The sequence below is a fragment of the Primulina huaijiensis genome, chromosome 6, assembly GCF_012295235.1.
Source record: "Primulina huaijiensis isolate GDHJ02 chromosome 6, ASM1229523v2, whole genome shotgun sequence".
Taxonomy (NCBI): domain Eukaryota; kingdom Viridiplantae; phylum Streptophyta; class Magnoliopsida; order Lamiales; family Gesneriaceae; genus Primulina; species Primulina huaijiensis.
The window spans coordinates 4,305,338-4,323,506 of NC_133311.1; the positions used below are offsets into that span (position 1 = coordinate 4,305,338).

General features: G+C 38.0%; 1 protein-coding gene across 1 annotated transcript in view; it reads left to right on the forward strand.

Annotated features, from left to right (window-relative positions):
- The window catches only part of LOC140979034 (uncharacterized), a 13,890-nt gene extending 8,819 nt beyond the window's left edge, over positions 1-5,071 (forward strand). Inside the window, exons 2-6 of the mRNA XM_073444389.1 lie at positions 1,802-2,628; positions 2,745-3,067; positions 3,148-3,281; positions 3,372-3,886; positions 3,977-5,071. Coding sequence (XP_073300490.1) covers positions 1,802-2,628; positions 2,745-3,067; positions 3,148-3,281; positions 3,372-3,886; positions 3,977-5,071 — 2,894 coding nt within the window. The remainder of the gene's footprint in view (positions 1-1,801; positions 2,629-2,744; positions 3,068-3,147; positions 3,282-3,371; positions 3,887-3,976) is intronic.
- Positions 5,072-18,169: the final 13,098 nt, after the last annotated feature.

An 18,169-nucleotide genomic window follows, 5' to 3' on the forward strand; every position in this document is an offset into this window, starting at 1 on the left:
GTAATCTAGGTTGTGATTTTCCGATAAATTTTATTACTAAGGGGCTAGTAATAAGATAGTGTGGGGGTGTGATGAAACTTAAAATTAATAATTTATTATATGTTAAAACCTATATTTTAAAATTTAAGTTTCATTAAAATTATAAAATTATGTTATTTTAGTATTGTGTGTTTATATTTAAATGTCTTACTAAATATGTTTTATTTTCAGGTTTTCTATGTGTTGGTAAAATAATGATAACTCAAGCTAAAAAATTCAAATGGAAGTGATTCAAATATTTTTGGAATCCTTGAGAAATTATCTACAACTTTGCAGAAGACATGATTGCCTAAAAAATTGGTTAAGATGATCAAATTGTGAAAATATCAAAAGGATGACAAATTTACTTTCACCATGACCAGTATATAGTAAAAAAAATCATAACTATTTCAATATTTAATCAAATGAGGTGAACCAAGTGTCCAAATTCATCTAGAGACAATTCCCCACATGTTTGCTGTTTTGAGCTGAGTCAAATTCGGTGATTAAAGTCGTGGAACAAAGCATGGAAAGAAGGGGCATGAAATTGAAGTTGGAGGAGACAAAGACTACTATTACAACTACATTGCATTAATAGAATTTTTGACCCTTTCTCTCATTTGGCCTATAAATAGAGGCATTGTGCTAGCTTGAGAATCATTCTATCTCATTGTAAAATATAGTGTGAGTGTGTATAAAAGTTCTAAGTTCCAATATATTTTTCATTTTCCAAATTATGAGTGATGTTTTTAGTGTTGATCAAAAGTAAGTTCATGGAAAGCTAAATCTATTATGTCAAGGTGAAGAGGATGAATTCTTGGTGAAGTAAGATTGTTTATATTTTGTATATTCTTTCTTTATTTCTTTTCATTTTGCTAATTTCTTTTTATTGTAGGTATAAAAATGAATTATTTGTTGTTATCAATTTACATCAAATGCTTGATACCATTGAAGTGGTTATCTTGATTTGTTGTTTAATTTTGATACAATAAATATTTCATCAATTATTATTGTTATATTATACATATATATATATATATATATTTATATAATTATATCATATATTTCATTTAGACGATAGCGTGGCTCTGCCGGTTGTTCTAAATGAAATATTATGATATCTAACAATCTAACATTTACTTTATCGCAACTAACTTTTACTTTCCGCATCTAACATTTACTTTATCGCAACTAACTTTTACTTTCCGCATCTAACATTTACTTTATCGCAACTAACTTTTACTTTCCGCATCTAACTTTTACTTTATTGCAACTAACTTTTACTTTCCCGCAACTAACTTATTAAATCATATATTTCATTTAGGCAATAGCGTGGCTCTGCCGGTTGTTCTAAATGAAATATAATGATTTAATTTAACATTTATTTTATGCAGTTATATATTTATATAGGTACCATATATAAAATATCGGTGAATTCGGTATTTTCTATAGTGGGAACTATATTATATTAGGTGTGTGTTTAAATATTTTTATTTTCTTGGAACCATTATTTATTGTGGTTTCTTTTGTTTTGCTTTTAGTTAAACAATATTGCATAAACCAAGAATAAATCCTCGAACATTGACCAAATTTATAATTTGTATACTTCGCTCTTGCATTTGATAATCTATAAATTAATAAATTTAAACTTAAAATAACCTCTCTGTGGATCGATCTCGTACTTACGAAATATATTACTTGCAGACAACCTACACTTGGGTGAATTATAATTTAAGTAGTAGCAGTAAGAACAATTCTCTTAACAAGACCACAAAAGGTTTAGGTGATTTGGGTAATAGGAAGTTCCGAGCTTCTTATGTGAACTTATTCAAGAACAATAGAATGGATAAGGTCAACTATAAATTTGATTATATGGAAACCGGCACAAATAAACTGAAAATTTGCTTGGATGAGATTGATTCTATAGAACAAACGTATGGTATTTGCTTGTTGGGATATGTAATTAGTGGGAAACCATCTACTGCTACTCTGTTTGATTTAATTAAACGGTGGGGAAATGATATCAAGTTTCAAACCCATGATAGTGCATGGATTGTTTTTAATTTCCCGAACATTGAAGCTAAAGAACGAGTTCTGGAAGGAGGCCCCTACATGGTGTTTGGGTTCCATATTTTCCTTAAAGAAATGCCGCGCTGTTTTAGATTTAGGGAGGAAGACATGAACTCTGTGCCATCTTGGGTTCAGATTCATGGACTTTCACCCGATTGTTGGAATTATAGCATTCTTAGCAAATTGGCTTCTAAAGTTGGTAAACTCATTCACATGGATATGCTCACTCATGAAAGGAAGAGAGTCAAATATGCGTGTGTCTTGATTGAGATGGAGGTCTCGAAACAAAGAATTGGTGAATTAGATGTTGAATTACCTTTTGGTGATATCAAAATTAGATTTGAATACGAGCAAGATTTCAAAGTTTGTGAGATATGTCACCATGCAGGCCATAATTTGGCGCATTGCAAACGTAAAGTGATGCATGATGGTGATGTTGATGAAGATATGGTAACAAACTCGAATTATTCAATGGCAAGCGCCGGAGATCCGCTAGTGTATTGTGGAGGAAGAGTAACTCGAGGGGCAGATCAAGACTCGGTATGAACTACAATCATGCACCTCCTCGACATAACCCCACTACTATGAAACATGCTACTAAAATTCCAGTGGTCATCCATGATAATGATAAGAATGCAGACGAAATGGTATAACAGACCGTTGATGCTTCGGGCAGTGGTGGATGTGCTACTACTACTGGCAGTGATTGTGCGAATAAATTGGCAGATAAGGGCAAGCATACAACTCAAACAGCAGCTAATTCGATGAAGGGTATGTGTGATATCAAAGATATTGATGATGAGGGATTCAAGGAAGTTACAAATACAAAGAAGAATAAAAATAAGAAAAAAGGGAAACAATCGGTGAGCAATCAACAACAAGCTAGTAAGCAAAGTGCAGTATTTTTTGAGGATATGGAAGATTCTAACCCATATGATACGGAATATGTTAATGTGGAAGATCAAAATGAGAAAAAGAGGTATTTTGGAAATCAAGAAAAGGGGCGGCAACCCGAAATTGCCTCCGGTTCTCAATGAAAGTTGCTTCTTGGAACATCAGAGGTTTTCACAAACCTCTAAAACAAAAGAGTGTTCAATCTCTTGTGAACACTCATAAGATTGATGTCTTTGGAATTTTGGAATCTAAGATGGATGAAAACGCTTTGCATAATCTTCTTCGAAGCCGTTTTCCAGGTATGTATGTTATCCCCAATTTTGACATTATTAATAAGGGTCGGATTTTTGTTTTGTAGAATCCGAGTAAAGTTGGTGTGAATGTGCTAGGTATCAACGAGCAAGCGATCCATGTTAGCATACAGTGCTTGCTTACTAATAATATGATTTATGCATCTTTTATTTATGGCTTTAATATTATTGTTCAACGGAGATCTTTGTGGGATGACTTGAAATTGATAGGGGCTAATTGCACATTGTCGTGGCTTGTTTTGGGAGACTTTAACAGTGTGCTCTCTCCGGATGAGAAGCGGGGTCTCAATGTTAAGAATTATGAAACTCATGATTTTATTGATTGTGTTGCTACTCTTGATTTGTATGACTTGCAGTTCACCGGTTGTTTCTTCACTTGGAGTAGTCCTAAAGTCTGCAGTAAATTGGATTGTGCACTTGTTAATAATTACTGGTTATCATCGAGTATGGAAGGTTTTGCTGAATTCTTAACCCCGAGGTGCATTTCGGACCATGCTACTTGCGTTGTAACTATGTTTGAACAACGAAAGAGGAAGATGAAACCATTCAAATTTCAGAACATGTGGACTCTCTGTGATGATTTTGAAGAGATTGTTAGGGATAAATGGTTGTTCCATGGGCACGGCACCTCCCAGTTTTGACTTAAACATCTGTTCAATGCCCTTAAGAGACCTCTTTAACAGTTGAACATCAAGAAGTTTAGTAATATTTCTTCTCGTGCTCATGCTGCAAAAGTCAATCTTGATAATTTGCAATTGGACATGCTGACCTATGGGGTAATTGCAGATAATTACGGAGATGTTAAAAGGAACACAGAAATGTTATTAGAAGCGAAGCGGTTGTTCATTGCTCAAAAAACGAAGATCAGGTACTTGCGGGATGGAGATAGGTGTACAAAGTTCTTCAATGATTTGATCAAAAGAAACAACAAGAAAAATGCTATTGTGGCCATTCAAAAGGGTGATGGACTTACAACGATTGATCCGAAAGAAATAGCTCAATGCTTTCTTGATTATTATACGGGGATATTGGGATGCAAAGTGGATAGACTTCATATCGATCATGATATTATTGATGAAGGGCCGTGTATACAGGAGCAGCAGTGGAGTGTCCTCACTGCACCGATAACGGTTGAGGAGATCGAAATGGCACTGCGTGGTATAGATAATGACAAGTCTTCAGGGGCTGATGGGTTTGGTGCTTCTTTCTTAAAAAGTGCTTGGAATACCATTAAAAGCGATGTTTGTGCAGCGGTGATTGAATTTTTCTCATCAAGGCGGTTGCTTAGACAGTGGAAGCATTCGGTGATTGCTTTTGTACCAAAGAAAACAGTGGCTTCGAGTGTTCATGAATATCGTCCTATTTCTTGTTGCACGATGTTTTATAAGCTGATTTCGAAAATCCTTGTTGACAGGTTGAGAGGTTTGTTGGGAGATATAGTCGATGAGGCACAAGCGGCCTTCTTACAAGGCCGTTCCATTGTGGATAACATTCATTTGGCTCATGAACTGATGAGGAAATATGGCAGACTAAGAGGAACACCTAGGTGCATTTTACAAGTGGATATCCACGAGGCCTATGACACGGTCGATTGGGATTTTTTGCATGAGATACTCAATTTCTTGAACTTTCCTCCTCGTTTTATTCAGTGGATTATGGAATGTGTTACTACAACATCCTATTCCATCGCCATTAATGGCCATTATCATGGGAATTTTGATGGGAAAAGAGGCTTAAGAAAGGGAGATCCTGAAACGTCTGGCCTTTTTATTGCTTAAAAAGTACTAGAAAAAAAAAAAAATTTACCCTCAATTTTCGGTCATGTCCATTTACCACATGAAAATATTTTTATAAAATATTTTGCACCACTTTAAAAATAAACTTCAACCACTAAAATTTGAAATACCAAAGGGGAACGTCAAAACATGAAATCGCCAATTGTTTTACCAACCTAAAAAGCAATAAATTTGAAAAATATATTCCATACTAAACCTCTCAAAAATCTCTCTAAAGAATAAATAAATTGTCTTAAATTCTTTAACGTAAATCATGAATCATAAATGCGGAAAAGTAGAAGCGCTGGTCCTCGGGTTGTGTGCGCCTTCAGTGAAGTCCAATCACCCATCAAGACCTCCCTCAACCTCACCTCATCCATCACACCTAGTGAGTCTAAAAACTCAACACACCATAATCTTTATAACAAATAATACGTATAAAATCACATGCAACAGTGAAAATACTTTTACGTAAAACTAACTTTTTCATGACATGCAAACATAAACTTTAACTTTTTCCTTATTCCTCAACATGACATAAACCTTTAATATTATCAAAAACATTTTTTCCTTTTCCTTTTCCTTAGTTGAATTCAGATCGTTAATTGTGACTTTCCTCAAACCTCAAAAGTCGATGGATCCATCTACATGTAACCATAGTACAGGGTGGCGGGGACATCTGCGACACTCTCACCAGTCAACCGAGCCTTGGCCTATCCTTTTTTGAATAGAAATACGATCGTCGGGGTTCCCTCTGGGCCTTTTCCCATAAATGGGTTCCCTCTGGGGCCTTTTCCCCTCACGATATTATCATTTTACCGTTACCTCATACCGTTACCTCATATCCTCATATTCGTAATAATGGAAATACGATCGTCGGGCTCCCACTGGGACCATCACCCTCACGATATCTCCAAAATTATCGAATTAGTCACAATTACTTCACTTCCTTCAACGTTTACATTCTCATCACTTTATAAAAATCATGTATATAATTTTGTTTTTGAAATCAAGCATGCAACATGTCTTTTAAATGTCCTCTTTAAATCATAAAAATCCCATAGACATTTAAAAATAATAATTTAATCATGAAAATTTCATAAATATTTAAAAATAATCATAATATCATAAAAATAGCATTCAGAGCATTGCCATGACGTTTACTAATTTTTAGGTGTTAAAAAGACCGTTTTACCCCTAGATGTAAAATTCCTCGATTTGGAATTTTTCTTAAATTCGTTGACTCTAACATGTCCCAAATAATTATTTAAGCTTACATCAATTTTCTCATATTTTTATTTAGCTTAAATCGAGGACTTCTAAATAAATCTTTAAATGTGACGTATTAATGCGTTTTAATCCCGAATTAAACCAAACCTTAATATAAAACTCCCAAATTAAAAACTTAGACTTTTAATAATTATTTGATATTAAATATAATTTTTCATAATTTTATTAATCTTGAATCTAGGCGTTTCCCGATTCGTTTTTAAACTTAGACGTACTTCTCGGTTTTGACACGTATGGACTCGGAACTTAACCAAAACTTACCAAACTTGGACCAAAGCTTAATAACACATAACTAACCCATATACAACCAAATTCCAGCCCATTAAGTCCATTGAACATGTCTAGGAAGCTAGTGAATTTTTCTGCACAAGAGTCCTAGCCCTAATATGATTCGAACCTAGGCTAGCTTCGCCTCCAGCCCTTAACCACCATGTCCAGCCTCTACCCATCCCTCCTATGCAGCCCACTTAAGTCTAGTGGACCCTCCATAACCGCAGCTAGCAGCAGTGACCCTCAAAGACTCCTAGTCGAAGAGTCCTTTCTCTTAAGGAGTCTATTTTCGTTTTTATTCCTTCTCTATTTTTTTAAGCCTTTAAACATACACCTAGGGACCATTAAACATGTGGAAAAAAATCCCTTCAAGTACCCCTACCATGGCAGCCCCTTTGTGCATCATTACGAGGAGTTTTAAAAGATGAAAACACTAGTTTTGTGCATGTATAGCCATAAAAACGAAAATATAAAAGTTGCATCATGTTTTTCATGCACTCATGTATCAAACAAATAATATGGTGTGAAAGATGAGAAAAAAGGAGATTAAGGCGTGCGGCGATTAAATCCCGAATAAATCCAAAACTCGTTATTTTGATCCCAAATTTTAAAAATAACATTTTTTAGATTTATTCTACCCTTCCAAGTCATGAGCCACCCCCGTGGACCCATGGATTAAATTTTAGTCTAATTAAATTCGAAATTGACATCTTATCAAACACACCGAGCCATCTCTTAATTTACTCGAGCCACGCCCGAGCCACCTTGAGCCAAAACCTAGCCAACCCACCTAGGGACCCTACTGACCAAGCCCAGCCCAAAAACCCGGCCCATGCTCGCTCAAAAACCTGCTGGACAACAGACCAGATTGCATGTATATGTGCGTGAGTGCTTTCTAGCTTATCTAGGACTCCTAGTTGCCTTAGGACCTTCCAGCCCTTAACCACTTGACCCCTCATGACCCTAACCTCCCTGGACCACGCACAGCCCAAGCTCAGACCAACCCACTCCCTAGAACCCAGCAGCGAAGCTGTAAGGTCCAAAATAAAGACGACGTAATCCAACTGCATGCGAATCTAGGAAACATGAAAAATGGCTAATTAACTGATTTTATTTGCTAATTGATTATGTGACATACATGTTTATATGAAAAATATTATTTTATTATCATCATTCATAAAATTGTATTTTTAAGGAATATTCAAATGGCGATCGAGGAACGGAGAAGGTAAAATGTTTTTATTAAATAATTATTTTCAATTATTTAAAATATTGTTGATAATTTTCCATATTTTTGAAAATAAGGGGTTTTGATGTGATTTTATACGCCGAGACGAAATTTTTATCTGTGTCAGTTTTTCAACTAAAATGCAAACTTTTTGGCAACCCGGCTAATAAATTCATAAATTTATTTAAACAAAAACAATTATTATAATTTAATTAAATCCTAATTAAGACTAATGGGCTAATTTTATTGGCTTAATAGGCCTAAGCCTAGTTAGTAGTTTAATTAGTATTTAATATGTTAAAACCCTACACTTTACAAGAAAAACTCACGGCCACACACTCCATACAATATCAAACTCTCCCCACCACCCCTTACACGATACCCACTTACACACCACAAAGTTGAAGGATTTTCGTGAGGTTCAAGAGAATTCAAAGCCAAGGTTCTTGCCCGTTCTTCGTCGTTAACGGTTTTTCTTGCGTTTAAAACGCAAAGGCACGCCATATTTCTTTCCTTCGAACATCTATCACACCATAATATTTATTTGAATATGTTTTGAAAGAAAACAAGGCACACAACTTGAATATTTTCGTACATGCATATTAGATGATTTTTAACACTTGTGTTTAGATTTAAAAACATGATTATTGTGTTTTTAAAGGGGCTGTCATGTATTAAGATGTTAAGGGGTGGTTTTACACGAGATTTGGGTCCTAATAACACGCCAAAAACGTTGGGCAAACTGAAAAAAATAAGCTGGAAACCATCGGGTGTCATGTGGATTGTAGGGGTCGGTTGATTTGCATGGTTCCTTGGGGCTTGGCCAGGACGGGCAGGGGCTCGAGAAGGGTCAGGGGAGAGGGTTTAGTAGAGTCCTAGCATGTGTAGGACTCGAGGAAAATGCTAGAGAAGAGTCCACGGCGGTAGGGACTCCTCCCCATGCGCGAACAGGTGGGTCTCGAGCTGGGGGGCTCTCGGCTCGATATGGGGCTGCGTTGAGTGGTCTATTCGGTACCCTAGGATGGTCCAGGGAGGGTTAGGAAGGTCTGGGTTCAGAGGTGTGTCTTGGTTCAGTGAGGGCCGAGCAGAACGTGAAGAAACCCAAGCACGCTGTTGTCTTCTACTTCAGGTTGTTCGCTACATGGGTTAAGGGCTTGGGCTAGACTGGGCTCAGGTCTGGGCATGGTCCAGGGTTGGTGAGGGTCCGAGGTGATCGATGGTTAAGTGGCTAGAGGAGTCCTAGGGTGGCTAGGAGACTTAAAGAGCAGGCATGCTGGTGCGCAGCTGGAGTTTCTGATTCAGGTGCTACGTGCGCGCAGTCAAGGGCTGGGCTAGGTATGGGCTGGGTTTAGGCGTGGTACAGAGAAGGTTAGGGTCAGGTGGACTCGGTGGTGGCTCAGCTGGAGGTGTCCTAGTTGGCTAGGAGTCCTAAGATAGGCTAGGAGGCACTCACGCCCACATGCAGAAATCGGGGTCAAGTTTAAGGTGGGTTTGAGCAAGTTAGGGGCTTTTTCTTTGGGCTGGGCTTGGTCAGGAGGGTCCCTAGGTGGGTTGGCTAGGTTTTGGCTCAAGGTGGCTAGGGCGTGGCTCGAGTAAATTAGGAGATGGCTCGGTGAGTTCGATAAGGTGTCAAAAACAAAAATAATAAAGCTAAAATTAAATCCAAGGGTCCACGGGGATGTCTCATGAATTAGAAGGGTAGAATAAATCATAAAAAGGTTATGTTCAGAATTTGGGATCAAAATAACGAGTTTTGGATTTATCCGAGATTTAATCGACTCACGAAACGTTAATTAAAGAATTAATTGAAACGCCTAGATTTAAGCTTAATAAAATTATGAAAAATTATATTTAAGCTCAAATAATTTTTAAAAGTCTAATTTTTTAATTTGGGAATTTCTATTAAGGTTTGGGTTAATTCGGGGTTGAAACGCAGTAATACACCTTATTTAAAGAATAAATTAAAAGTCATCGAATTAAGCTAAATAAAAATATGAGAAAATTTATTTAAGCTTAAATAATTATTTGGGACATGTTAGAGTCAATGAAATTAAGAGAATGTCAAAAACGGGAAATTTTACGTCCAGGGGTAAAACAGTCATTTTACACCTAGAAATTTAGTAAACGTCATGGCAGTGCCCTGAATGCTGTTTTATGTGCTAATACGATTATTTTCTATAGTTATGGATGTTTATGTAATTTTATATGTTAAAATTATATTTTAAACATTTATGGGATTTTATAGGTTAAAATGATATTTTAAATGTTTAGGGAATTTTATATGTTTATGATTGAATAAGTCAAAATGTTATTTTAAATGTTTTGAGGTTAAAATGATTATTTTTAAATGTTTATGAAATGTTCATTATTAAATAATGATTTTTAAATGTCAATGGATTTTTTATGATTTAAAGGTTGATATTTAAAAGACATGTTGCATGCTTGGTTTCAAAAACAAAATTATAAGTTATGCATGATTTTTATAAAGTAATGAGAATGTAAACGTTGAAGGAAGTGAAGTAATTGTGACTATAATGATGTTATGTGGAGATATCGTGAGGGTTACGGTCCCAGTGGGAGCCCGATGATCGTATTTCTCGTGACACCATTGAGGATTTGAGGTTATGAGGTTTGAGGTAAGAATGGGAATATTGTGAGGGGAGAAAGCCCCAGAGGGAGCCCATTTATGGGAAAAGGCTCCAGAGAGAGCCCCGACGATCGTATTTCTATTCGATGAGGATAGGCCAGAGCCCAGTTGACCAGCGAGAGTGTTTCTAGTGTCCTCCGCCGCCCAGTACTGTGGTTTCATGAAGATGGATCCATCGACTTTTGAGGTTTGAGTAAAGTCACAATTAACGATCTGAATTCAACAAAGGAAAAGGAAAAAGAAAAATTTTTATGATCATGTTAAAGGTTTTATGTCATGTTGAGGAATAAGGAAAAAGATAAAGTTTATGTTTGCATGTCATGAAAATGTTATTTTTACGTAAAAGTATTTTAACTGTTGCATGTTGTTTTATACGTATTATTTGTTATAATGATTATGGTGTGTTGAGTCTTTAGACTCACTAGGTGTGATGGATGCAGGTGAGGTTGAGGGAGGGCTTGATGGGTGATTGGACTGGACTGAAGGCGCACACAACCCGAGGACCAGCGCTTCTACTTTTCCGCATTTATGATTCATGATTTACGTTAAAGATTTTAAGACAATTTATTTATGCTTTAGAGAGATTTTTGAGAGGTTTAGTATGAACTATACTTTTCAAATTTATTGCTTTTAGGTTGGTAAAACAGACGACGATTTCATTTTATGACTATCTCATTGATTTTTGAAATACTAGTGGTTGAGGTTTTATTTTAGCGGGTAAAATATTTCATGTGTTAAATGTCATGGCCGAAAATTGAGTGTAAAGAAAAAAATAATTTATAGTACTTTTTAAGCAAAAGAAAGGCAGACGTTTCAGTTGGTATCAGAGCAAAGGTCCTGTAAAGGGTTGTGCCACCATCAGTTCCAGGAAGATCAGTCATCAAGCTTCAAGTCGTAAGTTTTACATGCTTTATGTGATTTAATATGTTGTTATCTGCATGACGATATGAATAGTATGTTTACGTTACATGTTTATTAGCTCTTTGAGTACTTATGCCTTGCATGCTTAAATTGCTAAAACGAGTGAGGATATGTCACATGATTAGAGAACTTAGACTTAAATGCATGTTGGTTACGTTCGAATTTGGAAAACGTTCAGATAAAATGCCTCCTAGACGTGCTCCCGTTAATGGAAACCAAGCAGAGAACAGTGTGAATCATCAAGGAAATGCACCACCACCCGGGGATCCTGCTACTCGTGCATTAGAGGGGATGGCTCGTCTCTTCGAGCAACAATTACAGCAGCAGCAGTTACAATAGCAACAGTTTCAGCTGCAGTTACAACAGCTACAGCAGCCACCTAGGCCACAGAATGATATTTATGAACAATTCCGAAGGCTAGGGCCGAAGGAATTTTCTGGCACTTCTGATCCCTTTGCTGCTGAGAGTTGGATTCGTTCACTTGAGGTACACTTTCGCTATCTGGACATGGGAGATGCTGACCGTGTGAGGTGTACTACTTATCTGTTTAGGGATGACGCTTCTTTATGGTGGGAAGGAGCCGAGCATGGTGTAGACCTTGCTACACTCACTTGGGCATAAATCAAGAAAAAATTCTATGGGAAATACTTTACTGCTGATGTCAGAGGACGAATAAAGAGGGAATTTATGACTCTCCGTCAGGGAGAGGTATCTGTTGCTGATTTTGTGAAGAAATTTGAGAGGGGTTGTCACTTTGTAACCCTTATTGCCAGGGATGCGGAATAAAAGCTTAGACATTTCATGGATGGCCTTCGACCTACCATTCGGGATAAAGTTATGATGATGTGTCCTGTGGATCATGCTACAACAGTTACCTACGCATACCAGGCTGAGCAATCCTTGAAGGACATTGACTTTGAGTTACAGCGCAAGAGGCAACTACACCAAAGTAACAATCAGCCGAATAAGAAACCATATACGGGTCCTCCTAGACCTCAAGGGCCTCAAAAGCCCCAGGGTCCAGTCAAGAAGCCAGCACCACCTAAGCCACAAAATCCTGGAGCACCGAAGCCTGCCGAGAGGCAACCATGCAAAGTGTGCAACCGTCTACATCTTGGCAAATGTGAATGGGGATCATTTAAATGTTTCTACTGCAAGGAGGATGGACACAAAACTAACGATTGCCCAAAGAGGAAAGCAGCTACTACGGCACGAGCTTATGTTATGAATGCCGAAGAAGTTGAGGAAGAGGCAGACACTACACTCATCACGGGTAACCTAGTCATTTAACATTTTTTTTATATTGCTTATTTTTGCATGAAATGTTAAATTGGTTATTAGAAGATTTGGAAACAAGATCTAAACTAGTTGAATTTAGGTTGCATGTTCTACCCTAGTTGGATGTAAGTTATGATTTTAGGAACAATGGGAAATGATATTGATTTTGTGCCTTATTTTATGTAAAGGATGACTTAATTCCAAATAAAAAGTTTAGGGTCAAAATTTAAAAGAAGATCATAATAAAGGGGATTTGGGAGAATTTCGAAATTTTGGGATTTAAATTGTAATTTTCAAAAAAAAAAGTCAAGGGACCAAAATGCAATTACCGAATTCTTAAGGGCCATGAATGTAATTTTTGAAATCTTCAAGGGCTAAAATGAAAAAATTCGAGGAAAAAAAATTTGGAGGGCTAAAATGCAATTTTCAAGAAATGTCTAAGTTCAACACGCAATCTACGTATAATTTTGGGAATTAATAATATTAAAATCCTTAAGTTTCAACACGAAAAAGATTTAAAAGACATCTTTCACCGCAGGGAGGATCATCATTCTAGGTGTAGCTACCTATGCATTGCTAGACTCAGGAGCTACACATTCTTTTATATCTTAAACCTTCATCAAAAGACTGAAAATTACTCCTCAAGATATGGGTTTGGGTTTCAAAGTTTCTATCCCATCCGGTGACCAAATGCTCACGTTTAAGATTGTTAAGAATCTGGAGCTTCGTTTATTCAAGGATGTGGTTCGGCAGATCTTATAGTGCTTCCTATGCCCGAATTCGATATTATACTTGGGATGGATTGGCTATCAGCGAATGGAGCTTCGATTGATTTCCGTCAGCGATCGGTATCTATTAGGCCACCTAGTGATAAATATTTTGTCTTCGAGGTGGCAAGAAACAAGCAAATGCCGCACATTATCTCTTGTCTATGTGCGAGGAAGCTTATTAAGCGTGGATGCCAAGCTTATCTAGCATGTGTCACTACTACACATGAATCCATCAGTCAGAAGTTAGAAGATGTTGATATTGTGAGAGATTTTCCTAGCGTCTTTCCCGAGGACGTTTCTGGTATTCCGCCCAATCGTGAAGTGGAATTCTCTATTGATCTAATGCCGGCACATTTCCTATATCAAATGCACCTTATCGTCTAGCACCTGCCGAAATGAAAGAGCTAAAAGATCAAATCCAAGAATTGCTAGACAAGGGTTTCATTCCCCTAGTTATTCTCCATGGGGCGCACCGGTGTTATTTGTGAAAAAAAAGATGGTAGTATGCGTCTTTGCATCGATTACCGAGAGCTTAATAAGGTCACTATCAAAAACAAGTATCCACTGCCAAGAATTGAAGATTTATTTGATCAGTTGCATGGAGCATCGATATTTTCTAAGATTGATCTTCGATCGGGGTACCATCAGTTGAAAGTAAAAGAGTCAGATGTCCACAAGACAGCATTTCGCACGAGATATGGGCACTATGAGTTTATGGTCATGCCATTTGGGTTGACCAATGCGCCAGCGATCTTCATGGATCTCATGAATCGCGTATTTCAGCCGTATCTGGATCAGTTAATTATTGTCTTCATTGACGACATATTGATCTATTCCAAGAGCAGAGAGGAGCATAGCCGTCACTTGAGGATTGCACTGCAGATACTGCAAGACAGGAAGCTATATGCAAAGTTCAGCAAGTGCGAGTTTTGGCTTGATAGAGTGGCGTTCTTAGGCCACATCATTTCTAATGATGGTGTGGAAGTTGACCCGAGTAAAGTTGAGGCAGTGAAGGAGTGGCCAGGACCGAAGAGTGTTACTGAGATTCGCAGTTTCTTGGGACTAGCTGGCTATTATCGCAAGTTTATTCAGGGGTTCTCATCTATAGTGGTACCTATGACCGCTTTGACAAAGAAGAATGCAAAGTTTGTTTGGGAATCCGAGTGTCAAGACAGTTTTGACAAGTTAAAGCAAGCCTTGATTTCAGCACCTGTGTTATCTATGCCATTGGGGCAAGGGCAGTACATTCTGTATACCGACGCTTCTAAACTTGGATTGGGCGCAGTTCTAATGCAAAATGACCGAGTTATAACCTATGCGTCGAGACAGTTGAAGATTCACGAGAAAAACTACCCTACTCATGATCTTGAGCTTGCAGCAGTAGTCTTTGCACTAAAGATTTGGAGACACTACCTCTATGGGGAGAAGTGCAAGATATTCACCGACCATAAAAGTTTGAAATACTTCTTCACCCAAAAGGAGATGAATATGAGACAGCGCAGATGGCTTGAGTTAGTAAAGGATTATGATTGTGACATTAGCTACCATTCGGGAAAAGCTAATGTAGTGGCAGATGCATTGAGTAGAAAAGCAGCAGTTATCACTCATCTATCACTCCAAACACCGTTGCAGTTCGAGATACAGCGGTTTAAGCTTACAGTGTATGCTAGGGGCGAGGCCCCTAATCTTGCCACATTATCAGTACAGTCAACCTTGAGAGATAGAATTCGTGATGGGCAGTCCACTGATGAACAGTTGCAAAAGTGGAGAGCTAGAGATGAAGCCGAGGGTCGGAAATTATATTCAGAGGTGGATGATATAGTTCGTTATCGAGATCGGTTATGGGTTCCTAGTGATGATTCTTTGAGAGATCTTATTATGAAAGAAGCTCGTGACACACCTCATTCCATTCACTCGGGTAGCACGAAAATGTAAAAAGATTTGCAGTTGCTATATTGGTGGCCAAGCATGAAGAGAGACATTCTGAAGTTTGTATACGAGTGTTTGACTTGCCAACAAGTTAAAGCAGAGCATCAAAGACCAGCGGGGAAATTGAAGCCACTCCCTATTACCTAGTGGAAATGGGAAAATGTCACCATGGACTTTGTTGTGGGATTGCCAAAGACAGTTAAGGGATTCAATGCTATATTGGTGATAGTTGATCGTCTTACTAAATCAGCGCATTTTCTACCTATCAAGACAACTTTCACCATGATGCAGTACGCCGACTTGTATATTCGAGAGATAGTTCATCTGCATGGGATTCCTGTATCCATTGTCTCTGACAGAGACCCGAGATTCACGTCATCTTTCTGGAAAAGTCTACATGCAGCGATGGGGACCAAGTTATTATTCAGTACAGCATTTCATCCTCAAACCGATGGACAGTCAGAAAGAGTTATACAGATTTTGGAAGATCTACTTCGAGCATGTGTTATTGATTTCCAAGGCAGTTGGGAACCAAAATTACCTCTAGTGAAGTTCACCTAAAATAATAGCTATCAATCATCAATCGTGATGGCTCCTTTTGAAGCACTTTATGGAAAAAAATGTAGATCTCCTATTCATTGTGACGAAGTTGGTGAAAGAAGAGAGATTGGTCCAGACGTGATTGAAGAGACTACCGAACTTATAGTCAAAATTCGCGATAGAATGAATACGGCGCAAAGCCGACAAAAGAGTTATGCGGACAAACGACGGAAAGACTTAGAGTTTGCAGTGGGAAATCATGTATTTGTGAAAGTAGCACACATGAAGGGTGTTATGCGCTTTGGCAAAATGGGGAAGCTAAGCCCAAGATTTATTGGTCCATTTGAGATTTTGGAGAGGATTGGGACACTAGCTTATATAGTGGCATTGCCACCAACACTTTCAGGAGTTCATAATGTGTTCCATATTTCGATGCTGCGGAAGTACATGTCGAACCCCGCACATGTACTAAATTATGAACCTCTTCAATTAACTCCAAATATGACATAAGAAGAAAGACCCGTTTAGATCTTAGCAAGGCAAGAAAGATGATTGCGAAACAAAGTCATTCCAATGGTCAAGGTCAAGTGGCTGAATCACTCGGAAGAGGAAGCTACTTGGGAAACCGAGAGGGACTTGAAGAGTCTCCATCCTGATCTATTCGTTAAGTTCTAATTTCGAGGACGAAATTTTATTTAAGGGGGAGAGGAATTGTAAGGTCCAAAATAAAGACGACGTAATCCAACTGCATGCGAATCTAGGAAACATGAAAAATGGCTAATTAACTGATTTTATTTGCTAATTGCTTATGTGACATACATGTTTATATGAAAAATATGATTTCATTATCATCATTCATAAAATTTTATTTTTAAGGAATATTAAAGTGGCGATCGAGGAACGGAGAACGTAAAATGTTTTTATTAAATTATTATTTTCAATTATTTAAAATATTTTTGATGGTTTTTCATATTTTTGAAAATAAGGGGTTTTGATGTGATTTTATACGCCGGGACGAAATTTTTATCGGTGTCGGTTTTTCAACTAAAATGCGAACTTTTTGGCAAACCGGTTAATAAATTCACAAATTTATTTAAACAAAAACAATTATTATAATTTAATTAAATCCTAATTAAGACTAATGGGCTAATTTGATTGGCTTAATAGGCCTAAACCTAGTTAGTAATTTAATTAGTATTTACTATGTTAAATCCTTACACTTTACAAGAAAAACTCACGGCCACACTCTCCATACAATATCAAACTCTCCCCACCACCCCTTACACGATACCCACTTACACACCACAAAGTTGAAGGATTTTCGTGAGGTTCAAGGGAATTCAAGCCAAGGTTCTTGCCCGTTCTTCCTCGTCAACGGTTTTTCTTGCGTTTAAAATGCAAAGGCACGCCATATTTCTTTCATTCAAACATCTATCACACCATAATATTTATTTGAATATGTTTTGAAAGAAAACAAGGCACACAACTTGAAGATTTTCGTACATGCATATTAGATGATTTTTAACACTTGTGTTTTGATTTAAAAACATGATTATTGTGTTGTTAAAGGGGATGTCATGTATTAGGATGTTAAGAGGTGGTTTTACACGAGATTTAGGGTCCTAATAACACACCAAAAATGTTGGGCAAACTGAAAAAAATAAGCTGGAAACCATCGGGTATCATGTGGATTGTAGGGGTCGGTTGATTTGCATGGTTCTTTGGGGCTTGGCCAGGACGGGCAGGGGCTCGAGAAGGGTCAAGGGAGAGGGTCTAGTAGAGTCCTAGCACGGCTAGGACTCGAGGAAAATGCTAGGGAAGAGTCCACGGAGGTAGGGACTCCTCCCCATGCGCGAACAGGTGGGTCTCGAGCTGGGGGGCTCTCGGCTCGGTATGGGGTTGAGCTGGGTGGTCTATTCGGAACCCTAGGATGGTCCAGGGAGGGTTAGGAAGGTCTGGGTTCAGAGGTGTGTCTTGGTTCAGTGAGGGCCGAGCAGAACGTGAAGAAGCCCAAGCGCGCTGCTGTCTTCTACTTCAGGTTGTTCGCTACATGGGTTAAGGGCTTGGGCTAGACTGGGCTCAGGTCTGGGCCTGGTCCAGGGTTGGTGAGGGTCCGAGGTGATCGCTGGTTAAGTGGCTAGAGGAGTCCTAGGGTGGCTAGGAGACTTAAAGCGCGGGCATGCTGGTGCGCAGCTGGAGTTTCTGATTCAGGTGCTACGTGCACGCGG